This window comes from Kryptolebias marmoratus, linkage group LG18 (genome assembly GCF_001649575.2).
Source record: "Kryptolebias marmoratus isolate JLee-2015 linkage group LG18, ASM164957v2, whole genome shotgun sequence".
Classification (NCBI taxonomy): Eukaryota; Metazoa; Chordata; class Actinopteri; order Cyprinodontiformes; family Rivulidae; genus Kryptolebias; species Kryptolebias marmoratus.
This window is the reverse complement of record NC_051447.1, coordinates 20,267,667-20,280,855: the sequence shown is the minus strand read 5'-3', so window position 1 is coordinate 20,280,855 and position 13,189 is coordinate 20,267,667. Positions and strand designations below refer to the sequence as shown.

Genomic DNA, 13,189 nt, shown 5'->3' with positions numbered 1-13,189 from the left:
TGAATTAAACCTGTGAAACCATCAATCTGCTGATTGTTAATTGAAAGTTCTGATCCTGTTTTAACAGTGAAACAGGTTCTAGACTGATCAGATTTATTATTTGGTTATTTTGTTTACTTAAATCAAGATAAGTAGTTTAAAGTTCTACCTTCATCTCCTTTTGTGTCAGAAGTTCAGTTTTACTCTTTGATGAACATAAATGTGACTTCCTGTGTTGAATATTGTCAAAACATCTAGCCGTTATATTGCATTTCTCCCAGTAATTTATGGGTAGTAGGTTTTAATATCAGGTCTTCGGATAAATTTAAAAGATGCCAAATTACAGCAGAGGCTCAGTAAACTACAGAAGAATGCAGGAAATACAGAACAATACAAGCATGTAGGAAACTGCAGACCACTTTACTAAATAAAACAAAGGAAATTACAACAGAGTGTAGAGTTAACTACAGTACACTAGTAGTCCCAGTAGAATAAAGATTAGCAGATGGTAAACTACAGAACTACAAATAGAAGCAGCAGTAAACTACAGATGGAAGCAGTAAACTACAGCAGGATTGTATTTTAAAGCAGAAAGCTGTAAACTCCGGCAGAGAACAGAAAGTAGGAAACTACAGTAAACTACAACAGATAGGCCTCAGGGGTCAGCCATCTTGTAGCGGGAGGACAGATTGATGCGGTGAGCTCCTAACTTTGTATAATTTTAGTGATTAAAAGCCGTTTTCCTCAGTGGTTGCGGGTCGGAACCGTCTTTAAACAGAACCCGGTTCGTGTCTGTGGGACCAGGCGAGTCGTGCTGCGCCGTGAAGCGCGTAAAAACGAGCTTCCGAAGCAGCTTTCGGTTCTTTTTGTTGTTGTTGTTGAGGAGAACCGGGGCCCAGCAGGCCCACAGCCGGACATAAACACACTCTGTCCGGCCGGGTCTGTGTCTGCTGGACCGCACAGAACCTCCCGGTACCGACGGGCTTAAACCGGGAAACCGGTTTAAACTTTGCTGCTGGTTATTGAGCTGTTAGCTCCGATGCTAACAGGCTAACCCTTTCTGTTCAGGTAGCTTAGGCTAACGGCAGCTAACATTAGCTTCAGATACCGGGTTAAAGCTAACAGACTAACTCTAAAAAACGTTTTAAACACATAAAATTCACAAACAAACTTTGAGTTTTATCAGACAGTTTTTATTTGTGTATATTGTAAACTAAACTAAGAATTACAGCAAAGCATCGACGCTAACATTAGCCTTTTTAGCTACCGTTAGCATTTAGCTAAATGATTTGTGCTTTAAAACGTAAACTGATCAAATTCTGAAGTTTTATTTAAGACAAACAAACATTTCTCCCTTCAAACAACCACACGTGTCATAAAACCTTTTTAAAACGGAGATTTAGTCTTTGTTTCTTGTGTTTGTGAGCATCCAACCTGCTTGTAAACAAAAGCAAGAAGCTCAGAGGAAAATGTTTTTGTTTTCAGTTTAATTTTATTTCCTCTGTTTTCAGTAACAAGATGTGAAACTTTTATGTGTCGTGGCTCAAACCAAACTGTGAGGAACTCATTAGATGTTTATTTGTGTCTACCTTTAAACAAACAACCACAGATCTGACCTGATAAAACTAATCTGTTTATTTCTTTAATAAACTTTAGTTTGTTTTACTTTTTGGGACCAAACAGGTTTGTTTTCAAAGCTTCTGTTCTTACTGATCTGTCAGAAAACCTACAGCTGTTCTGTTAGTAAAATAACTCCTCAGAGGATTCATAACAAACACATCATGTTAGAGTTTATATATTTATATTTGTTAGAGCCACGGTTATATTTAATTATTTTATAACTTTGTTTTTGTTGTAGTTTGGAGACAGTTTGTGTTATTTGTTCAATTATTTTCTGGTTTTCACAGGTAAATGTTGTTTCCCTTCAGTTTGATGTAACTTCTGCTCCTGTTCGGGTCGTTTAAACCAATAATCTGATGATTTAAGATAATAACTGTTTCCTACGGTGGCCCTGAAGTCCAAACCACATCAACAAATCACTAAATCAACCTGCAGGAGGTTCGACCATCAGAAGACGGCGCCGTTTGGCTTTTATTCTGAAAGGTTCTTCTTCCTGAAACGTTATCAGTCGGTGACCCAAATGTGGATTATTTAGAGTCAGGGCATGAAGACGAGACGCTGGACGTGAAGACGAGGAGACGCTGGACGCGAAGACGAGGAGACGCTGGACGCGAAGACGAGGAGACGCTGGACGTGAAGACGAGTAGACGCTGGACGTGAAGACGAGGAGACGCTGGACGTGAAGATGAGGAGACGCTGGACGTGAAGACGAGGTGATGCTGGACATGAAGACGAGGTGATGCTGGACGTGAGGACGAGGTGACGCTGGAGTTGAAGACGAGGGGACGCTGGACATGAAAACGAGGAGACGCTGGAGTTGAAGACGAGGAGACGCTGGACGTGGTTTCAGGTCCAAAAGTCAAACGGCGCTGTTGTCCAATCAGCGATGTCTCGTGGTTCCTCAGGTTCTTGCTGTTTAATGATCTGATGATGAGGTTTGGACTTCAGGGCCACCGTAGTTTCCTTCATTTATATAAATGTTTTATAATTTAGACTAAACTTTTCAAGCTGTTGGTCAAAAATAAATGAATGAATTTTCTGTTAGTGGAGAATTTTAGAGCAAATATTTTGAGATAATTTTGTTTATATTTTAAATAAAACATTTAGGATTTTAGACACTCATGTAAACAATAAAAACTAAAAGTTTAGTTTGACGCCGTCCTCCTCCGGCTCCTGTTGCCGTGGCAATGAAACCCTGTTAGGGATGACTCTCAGCTACCACCACCTGACTGCGGAGGTTCTCCTGTGAGCAGGAGGAGGAGACGAAGCTGCTGAGTGGTCGGGAGGACGTCTCGGTCTGTCTCTGACGTCTGTCTGTCTCCTCAGGTGACACGCGGCATGTTTGGTGCTAACAGGAAGAAGTTTCTGGAGGGGGCGATGGACAGCGACTACACGGACGAGCCGGGCCTCTACTACAGCCAGCAGTCCATGTTCCCTCCTCACCGAGCCGACAAAGACGTGAGTCCCGCAGCGAGAACGTTCTTCAGCTGCGCAGGAAGTGGGCGAACTGACGTCTCCTTTGTGTTTCCTGTTCAGATGCTGACGTCTTCGTCCTCGTCTTCATCAACGAGTCAGCTGTCTCAGCTGGGAGCCAGTTTGTACGGCCCACAGAGTAAGAGAGGACATCTGATCGGGTTAAATTTGTCCCTTTAGTCCTGGTCTCCATCTTGTCTCTTCGTGGATCTTCTGTTTTTATTTTATCTGCTAGATTTCCTCTTCCTGTTTCGTTTAGAACATTTAAAACAGTTTTCTTGTAGTTTCTGAATCGTTCTTAAAGGTGGAAAGATTTAAACAAGTTCAGTGATTTAAGAACAGAAGTCTGGTCAGATGTCCCTCAGTGTCTCCTGGACCTCAGGCTGATGTTTGTCCTCTCGTTAGTGGGCGGAGCTTTGGGACGTCAGCCTGGTTCAGAAACCAGCTCTGATGTTCGGGATCATTGTCCTCTTGGACCAAACTGTCCAAGTTTCAGCTGTCCTGCTGCTGGTCACCGTTCTGTCCACAGCATGATGCTCCCACCGCCGTGCCTGACAGCTTCTCAGGTCTGAAAGACTCACCCGGAGTCCTCCAGAAGTTCTTCTTGTCTTTGCGTCCAAACAGCTCAGTCTTTGTCTCATCTGACCATCTAACTGTCCTCCAGAAGACATTTGTCTCGCCCATGAAGACAGCTGCAAGTTTCAGTCCAGCTGGAAGGTTTTTGAGCGTCTTTCTTGGTCCTCTGTCTATGGTGACGTCAAACTGTCTTCACTGTGGACAGGGACAATGGAGGACAGGGATGCTGGAGGACAGGGACACTGATGGACACAGGGACTGATGAACACAGAGACTGTCCCAGTCCACAGTGTCCACCAGTGTCTTTAAGCCTCGGTTCTTCCTGGACATCTGACCCAGTTCCGTCCACCTGAGGGGGACAGTCTTTCTGTCCAACGAAGCTGTCAGACGGAGTCAATCATAACCACTAACAGGAAGTGAACTTGTCAAATTAAAAGACTTCTGGTGTCAGTCAGAAGTTCGTAGAATCCTGTCGATGTCAGAATGTCGGAGCGGTTCTTGTTGGTTCTGGGTTCTGACCCGTCTCCTCTCTCCGGGCCGCAGGCGCTCTCGGGTTTCCCATGCGGGGGATGAACAGCAGCGCCGCTCCTCAGCTGAGCCGAAGCGGGTTGAACCAGAGCGCCGCTCAGCTGTCGGGTCACGCCAGCACGCCCAACTCCGGCTCGCTGCACACGCCGTCCTCGCCCAGCAGGTGGGACTTCCTGTCCTAAACCCAGCAGACCTCTGCTTCCGGTTCTGTTCAGCTTTAGGTCCAAACCGTCCGCTGTTTGAGACAATGAAACATTTTAGGTTTCATTTTTTTCGTCCTCTCCCTGCAGGGTGATCCTGCCCAGCCGGAGCGTCCTGAACCACAACCAGCAGGTGGGCGGCCCGACGGCGCAGACGGGCGGGTTAGGAGGAGGAGGAGGGGAGAGGGGAGGAGGAGGAGGAGGAGGAAGGAGCGGCACCATGGGGAGTCCCAGCCGCTCGTCTCCGAGCATCATCGGGATGCCCAAACAGCCTCAGAGCCGGCAGCCGTTCACGTTCAACAGGTACGGTTAAATTCAAGCGGCAGCTGAGCGAACGCCACGTTCCCGTCTGACGTCGGGTTTTTACCTGAACAGGAATCCAGGCTTCAACATGAACAGCTCCTTATCCAGCAACATCTTCAACGGCACAGGTACAGCAAACCCCCCCGACTTCACAACCAGAACCACCCTGTGGGTTCTCACCCCACCTTCTGGGTTCTGTTTCCAGACGGCAGCGAGAACGTGACGGGTCTGGACCTGTCCGACTTCCCGGCGTTAGCTGACCGGAGTCGGAGGGACGGAAGCTCGAACGCCGCCCCGCAGCACAACCCGCTGGCTGGCCGGGCGCCCTACGGTAACACAGAACCATCCGCTTGTTTGCCTGTTAGCAAAATATCTCACGGGCCAATCACTGGTGTAGCTGAGAGTGCTGACTGTCCTCACCGCTTCTGTGTCCAGTCGGCATGGTAACGAAGCCGTCCAGCGAGCAGACGCAGGACTTCTCCATCCACAACGAGGACTTCCCGGCTCTGCCCGGACCCAACTACCAGACGAAAGACCCCACCAGCACCAGCGAGGACAACAAGACGGTGGGACGCCTGTCTCGTCCTGTCTGTCCTCATCGTTTGTTCTGCAGACTCGTTATTTACAGAAACACAGAGGGTTCTGTCTCTGTGCTGCTACTGCTTCCTGCTAGTGTTCTTTTTTCCAGCTAGCCTTTTAGCTCATCTTGTTCTGTGTTCGGGTCCAATCAGAACCTGAACTCTTCAGGGAAGACCTCGTCGAGCTCCGACGGGCCGAAGTTTCCGGGCGATAAGAGTTCGGCGCCGAGCAACAACAACCAGCAGAAGAAAGGGATTCAGGTTCTTCCTGACGGTGAGAACCCAGACAGACGTTCTCGTTGTTCTAAACGGAACCAAACCTGCTGAGTTTGTATCTGACTGATCCGTTTGTTTACTTCCTGTCTGGCCAGGCCGGGTGACCAACATCCCCGTCGGCATGGTAACGGACCAGTTCGGCATGATCGGCCTGCTGACGTTCATCCGGGCGGCGGAGACGGACCCCGGCATGGTCCACCTGGCGCTGGGCTCGGACCTGACGACGCTCGGCCTCAACCTCAACTCACCGGAGTACGTGTCAGAGGGAATGCATGTCGCCCGCCGGCGCCGGCGGTTCGAGCTCCGAGTCTGTGTTGGTGACGACTCTCAGCTCAGATACGTGTAAAAAAGCGAAGTTCAGAGTTTGAAGGAGTTGACTTGTTGCTTGTAGCCTCAGAAGCTGGGTGTTTGTTTGTTTGTTTGTTTGTTTGTTTGTTGGAGCGTGAAGCTCCTCCCTGAGGATAAAACATGTTGTCGTTTCTCCGTCAGGAATCTTTATCCGAAGTTTGCGTCTCCGTGGGCGTCGGCGCCGTGTCGGCCGCAGGACATCGGTGAGTCGCTGCAGGAAGCAATAAAACCAAATAAATTTATATTTTTAATTAACATTTAAATAAAAGAAACTGCAGCCGAACGTTTGGACGTGTTGCTGTGACTTTAATTGTTTTATATTAATAATATTAAAGATTTATTTTAAAAACACATCAGAGTTTAAATAAATAAAATACTCCAACCGGACAAACCTTTAAATATAAAAACAAAATAAATTCTACTTTTTTAAACAAATTATTTGTTGAATTAACTAAAATATATATATATTAAGTTTCAAAAAATCCTTTTAAATATTTATAATACTTGAGATATATTCATTTAAATTATATCTTATATGTATTTAAATTCATTTTAAATAAATATAAAATATCTAATTTATAATTTTTATATTAAATAATAAATAAAGAATATTTATTTCTTTATATTTTACTCATAATTTTAATTAAATTAGCAGACAAGCAGAAAAAGTTGATTCAAACAAACTTTTCTAAAAACTAAAATGTATAAAAAATATAACGTGTTTAATTTTGTTTATTTTTGTAAAATATAAACTGTAAATATTTCCTGTGGGCTGATCTGAGAACAGACAGGACAATAAACATGAAATTATATTAATTTTAAAACAATAAAAACATTTTTTTATCATCTTTAAATCCACCTTCATGTTTATTTTCTCTGATGTATTTAAAATAATTTAATGTCAGATAAATGTTGAGGAAGTGAGAACCTCAGATCTCAGATCCAGAACGTCTTCATGTTCTGATGGGTTCTCCTCTCTTCTTCTGTGGTTTTCTGCCCTCTGCTGGACGCAGCTCAGAACTGCAGCTTGAACTACTCAGACTCGTTTTGTTTTTGTTGATCGTCTCGGTTCTGGTTCTGTCTCTGCAGATTTCCACGTCCCCTCAGAGTATCTAACCAACATCCACATAAGGGACAAGGTGAGTAAACGTTCCTCTTGATGACGGGTTCTGCTGTCCGGGTCTCAGTGGGACTCACCGTGTCGTTCTGCCTGCAGTTAGCAGCCATCAAGTTGTCTCGGTACGGAGAAGATCTGCTGTTTTATCTCTACTACATGAACGGAGGAGACCTGCTGCAGCTGCTGGCTGCCGTCGAGCTGTAAGACCGAAGCCGAGTCCTCCTGAAGCTCCTCGCCGTTCGCGGCTCGGGACTAACCCGCTCCTGTGTTCAGCTTCAACAGGGACTGGAGGTACCATAAAGAGGAGCGGGTCTGGATCACCCGGGCCCCCGGCATGGAGCCCACACTGAAGACCAACTCTTACGAGAGGGGGACCTACTACTTCTTCGATTGTCTCAACTGGAGGAAGGTGGCCAAGGTAGGAAGCCGAGCGGGACGGGGAGGTCCAAGTCCCGAAATAAACCCGACAGGGTCACCATCTTCATCATCATCATCATCAACATCATCATCACCATCATCACCTCAGCTAGTCTTTGAACCATCAGCTAGCTTTGACTCTCAGCTCGTTCATACTTTAACCTTTAGCTAACCTTTTGCTGCTTTTAGCTTCTAGCTAGCACTTTGTTCGTTCTTGCTAATGTTTTGCAAGTTTAGCTTTTAGCTAACCTATTGCTATAGTTAGCTTTTAGCTAGATGTTTGATACTTTGAGCCTTTAGCTAACCTTTTGCTGCATTTAGATGATGATGATCAACAGCTAAAATTTAAATTTTATCTTTTTGTTTTCAGGAGTTTCATCTGGAATACGACAAACTAGAAGAGCGACCTCACGTTCCCTCCACCTTCAACTATAACCCCGCCCAGCAGGCCTTCTGATTGGCTCCACCTTCAACTATAACCCCGCCCAGCAGGCCTTCTGATTGGCTCACCCTCCTTCCTGCCTGGCTGCCATTGGCTCTCCTGGACCCCTCCTCCACACTCAGACCTCCTTATTTTAACTTTACCTCTTTTATGTTTGTCTTTTACATTTTATTTTATTTTATTTTATTCTCCTCCGGCTGTAAATAACCGTCCACCTGATGGAGCGATTCTTCTTTTTACTCGCTCTGAAGAATTGAGTATTTTTTTCTAAAGAAGCTTTTATTATTAAAACAGATTTTAAGACAAATCAGGGCTGAATCCCCGTCAGGATGGATGATTATTTCCCTCGGTGTTCCACCAGAACCAGAACCGAGCAGCAGTTTCAGAATAAAAGAGGAAAATAATCTTTCCTGTTTGTTTTATTCTCAAACAGCTTTATTGGTTTAAATCCTTTTAAAACAAAGAATCAAATTTATGTTTTTATTGTCAACAGATCTCAGCTCGATGTTTCTTTTATTCTTTTTCTCCTTCGGGTTCAAACTGAAGACGTAAAAAATCTACATTAATGTTAATAAATTATTATTTTTAAAGCAGCAGTTTTTAAACAAGAGCTAAAGTTTTTCTTTAAATTTAAAAAAAAGTAAATCTAATTAGATCAAATAAAGAATAATAATAAAAATGACAAGTAACTCAAAACTTTTTGAAGATAAATTTCAAATCTTTTTGTTTTATTTGGAGATCTGAGCCTAAAAACATGGAAGCAGACAAACAATCTGACGCCTGATTTAAAGAGATTTATTAATTAAATCAGCTTAAAAATGACAGAAAAAGAAACGGTTTGTTTTTATTTCTTTTTTAAATTGATGTGTTGACAATAAAAACATAAATTTGTTTATTTTTCTAACGTGAATCAACAGGAGAACGTTTTAAACACGTCTTTCTTTGTTTTTTCTTCCAGCTACGTTTATTTTTTTAATGTTTGATTCTTTTTGTTTTTAGCTGCTCAGTTTTTGTCTCAAACAGACGTTTTGTTTTTCTTGCAGATTCAGATCTTTTATAACTAAAGTCTGATTAAAAAAAAAAAGCTCAACTAAAACTAAAAGCAGACGAGAACTGTTCGCTGACTCTGCAGCTTTAAAACCTTTTAAACTTCAGAAACAAACTCAAAGTTAGAAACTAAAGAATAAATATTTCTCTCTCCTCGATTATTAGATTAAAACCTTGAGCCGACACGAAGTGACTGAAACAACTTCGTATAAAACTCCTTTTATGGCTTTAATTTTTATATTTGAGTTAAATTTGACAGAAAAATCTTCCTGTTGGTTTAAAGAAGATAAACTCTGAGCACAGATTCATTTTCTCAGTTTATATTTAGCGTTTTTATAAAATCGAACATTAAAAACCATCCTTTTATTTTATCGTTAATAAAATAAATATTAGTTTCTGTTAGTTTTGGACCCGCTGGAGGGGAGCTATTGGGCCACATGTGGCTCCTGAGCCGCAGGTTGTAGACACCTGAAACAGGTCAAAGGTTAAACATGCAGACAGGTTATTTAATTTAATTTAATGGAGGTCAGTCATCGTGGTTTAAATCAGCCGAGTGTTTACGCTGAGTGCAGACCCTCGTTTCTCACTGATGCATTAATATGTCAGTGAGAAAATTACCGGAGAGAACTACCGGAGTAAACTATTGGAGGAAACTCCTGACTGTTCGATGACGTTCAGGTTAAACTGTTTTTAGTTTCATATTTTGCGACGCGAAGCTTTAATTTGATGCTTTCTGGCCGTTTAAAAAACTTTATTTTCTTGCTCGCAGTCAGGAATTGTCTCGGCCTGCTTCAGTTTTACCGTTCAGCTGATTTACAGCGGGCTGTAACTACCGGACACAAGTCAAAATTAACCATTTAAATCTCTGCAAGAAAAACACAAAACGTCAGAAAATAAGCTAAACCATCGACGTATTTTCATGTGTTCGAAAGCTTCAGTCCCTCCAGGAGGCGCCGGTGAGCAGCTCTGTGTGAAAATATTCTGAATATGGAAACACGGATCCAAGGCAGCGAAAAGAAAACGACAGAAATGAAACGAGGAGACTCCGCCCTATCCTCTTGTTACCATGGCAATATTCCACTTCCTGTTACCACGGAGACGGATCACAGGAGAGTAAGACAACTGTGATCGCCATGACAACCGCTGATCAGACTGCAGACAAGCCAAGGACCCGCCCCCGCACCCATGTGACCCACCTGGGAGGATGTGATTGGAGGACTGAGGCACTTGGCCGTTGGCTGTTTTATTAAATATGGCAGCTAGTGTTTTATTAGGAAAAAAAGAGTAAAATAAATATTCTGATAATGAAAGCCAGCGAGGATTTCTGCGTCTTTCTTTGGGAGGCGAAGCAGAGTTTTGTACCTGAACCATCTAAAAACAAGAAGTTTAGTTTTGATTAAATAATAATAATTATTCTTACTGTTTGTTGGCAGTTTAACAGTCATTTTTATCTGTAGCTTTATTTATTTTAACTGATCCTGAAGGAGAAAAAACATAAAATCTGTTTGATCAATTTATATTTAAATTCTTCAATCTTTTATTTTGTTTAACATGTTGAAAATGTTGAACAAAGTTAAACATTTATTTATCCTTTATTTAACTAATTTCATATAAATGTAGAAAAAGTAAGGCTTTTATTGTCTGTTTATCAGATAAATAATATAATAATGTTAATAAAATAATAAAGTTTCAGTGTTTGTCCACAGGGCGGCACTGTGGGACAAAGAACAGCTGCAGGAACTCAGCCTGGCTCTTTAAATGAATAAAACAATAACAGCTGATCTGAGTTTATCATTAATTATTTCAGATAAACTTCAGTGCTTTAAGATTTAAATCAAAAGTTTATTACTGAGGGAAAAGATCTGTTAGTTTTTAGGGAATTCTGTAAGTTTTAAAGATTAACATCTTATTCTACTTTTAGCTTCTGTCTTAATAACTTTAGTTTTTAGGTACATGTTGCTAAACTTAGCTTTCAGCTACATTTTAGCTTATTTGCTTAGGCCTTTTTTTTCTCAATTTAGCATTTAGCTATTGTTTTACTGATTTTTGCTTTCTATTTTGCTGGTTTTAACCGTTAATATTTATTTTTCAGCACTCAGAATTACCAGCATTAGCAACATTAGCATCATTAGCAACATTACTAACATTAGTAGCATTAGCAACATTAGCATCATTAGCAACATTACTAGCGTTAGCAGCATTAGCAGCATTAGTAGCATTAGTAACATTAGCAACTTTAGCAGTGTTACTTTATTCATTTCAGTTCCAAACTGTTTTCTTTATGTTTGATTTTTATTGAATAAAAGTTCCTCGTGTGTTCCAGGTAGTTTCCCGTGTAGTTTCATGTCTCAGCCTGTAGGTGGCCTCAGCTCTCCTGTTTCTGCTTCCTGTTTGCAATCAGCTCACCTGCATCCAATCATCCAATCAGCAGGTGTCTGCAGGTTCTGGACCGAGTCTTCAGCTGTTTTCAGTTCCAGAGCGTTCCTGCTGAGTTTGGGTCACGACCTGAAGGTAACACACACACAGACACACACACACACACAGAACCTGAGGCTGAGCAGGAGGAAGCAGGGTTCTGGTTCTGCTGCTGAGTTCTGTTTGGTTCTGTAACAAACGGAATGTGGGAGAACATCCGGAGGAATGCTTGTCACCCGCCGACCTGAAGCCTGTTGGTGCTCAGAGTCTGTGCTGGGTATCACTCTCAGCTACTCCCCCACCAAACATCAGCTTAGCCTTGGCGGCCATCTTGACTCAGGTTGATCAGTGGTAGATGTTTAGTGATCTGGCTTTAAAGGGATAGTTCAGATCTTTAGACGTGGGGTTCTGTGGAAAGGTTCAGAACAGGTAATATCTTACCTGTTGCAGATAACTAACAGACCGAAGTGGACCGCTGCCGTCCTGAAACTCTTATAGCATTCATGCTAACATCTTTATAAACCTTTATATTTCTGTTGATTCTGCATTTAGTTACAGAAATGTTGTAAACACTAACAGCAGCGGCAGCTAGCTGTAGACCTTCCTGTGCAGGAGTGAAATAGTTGTAAGGCCTGACGGTGATGTAAAGGTTTATAAACTGTTTCTCTGCTGCAGGTAAGATCATTACTGTTAATAACTTCTCCACAAATCAACAGTTTGTTTCTGGGGCTGATAAATCTGGAGAGTTACCAAAATAAAATAAACTTACTGTCTCTGCATGAGTCAAAGAAGCCGAATGTTTAAGGAAGGCGTCTGCGTCTGTCTGTTAGCAAAATATCTCATGAACCACTGCATGTGTTTGAATGAAACTTTCAGGGGATAATTATTGGATGTACGTCTATAACTCATTAAATTTTAGGGTCAATCCCGTTTAAGATGACCTTAGAAAACACTAAAATGGCTCTAAGAGTCATCCACGGCCTCATTTCTCAGCAGGAGAGGATCTCCGGCTCAGACTCTGGCAGGAAAGATGGCGGGTGATATGCATTCCTTTGGCGGCTGTGAGGCTTTACATTAAAGCAGAGACTGATGTCAGGGCGATCATGTAAACCACCTTCAGATGCTCCTCCTGATGAATATTCACAGGATGTTTCTGATGCTTCTGTAGCTGCAGAACAGACGGAGCAAACACTCTGCAGCCGAGTCGATTCCAGGCAGATTAAATCTAAATCTGATCCTCGGAGAACGCCAACTGCTGGTTTGTTTTTTACACCCAGACTTTCAGGGTTTAGAGCCCGGCCGCCACTCTGATGTCCGTTTGTTTGTAATCTTCTGATCTGCAGGGATGATGATAATCCCGCCACACGCCTCGCTGATTACCAAGAGGAGCAGAGCGCTGACCCCACCCGCCCAGCTGCTTCTCACCCGGAGGTGACGGAGAGCTGACCCCACCCGCCCAGCTGCTTCTCGCCCAGAGGTGACACAGCGCTGACCCCACCCGCCCAGCTGCTTCTCACCCGGAGGTGACGGAGAGCTGACCCCACCCNTAAATTAGTAATTCTGATGAATAATAATATTTTATCTAAAGTCTTCTAAATGAGAGAAAAGGCGCATTTTAAACCTTTATTATTATATGATGTTTTCGTTTAAAACAGACCAAGAATAACTGAAAGGCGGTTTATTGTGAAAAATAAACTAAATAAACTATATTATTTGCTCTGGGTGTCTTATTTTGTAGTTTCCGCTCAGTGCAGGGCGGAAGTCTCGTGCGAACTGCATGAACATGACGCACTCGTCTCTGATTGGTCGCTCGCCCTCCCGCTGAACCTGGCCAATCAGCGACCAGATGAGACATATAAACAGCGCCTCT

General features: G+C 42.8%; 1 protein-coding gene across 1 annotated transcript; it reads left to right on the top strand.

Moving 5' to 3' along the window:
- The first annotated feature begins 567 nt into the window (after positions 1 to 567).
- On the top strand, positions 568 to 10,218 carry LOC108249808 (CCR4-NOT transcription complex subunit 2). Its single transcript, XM_017439427.3, has 15 exons — positions 568 to 676; positions 2,926 to 3,057; positions 3,136 to 3,211; positions 4,192 to 4,339; positions 4,467 to 4,679; positions 4,752 to 4,807; positions 4,885 to 5,010; positions 5,115 to 5,245; positions 5,411 to 5,531; positions 5,629 to 5,785; positions 6,023 to 6,084; positions 6,971 to 7,020; positions 7,098 to 7,198; positions 7,272 to 7,416; positions 7,786 to 10,218. The coding sequence occupies exons 2-15, from the start codon at positions 2,938 to 2,940 to the stop codon at positions 7,870 to 7,872; spliced, it is 1,593 nt and encodes a 530-aa protein (XP_017294916.1). The 5' UTR covers positions 568 to 676; positions 2,926 to 2,937; the 3' UTR covers positions 7,873 to 10,218.
- The last annotated feature ends 2,971 nt before the right edge of the window (positions 10,219 to 13,189 follow it).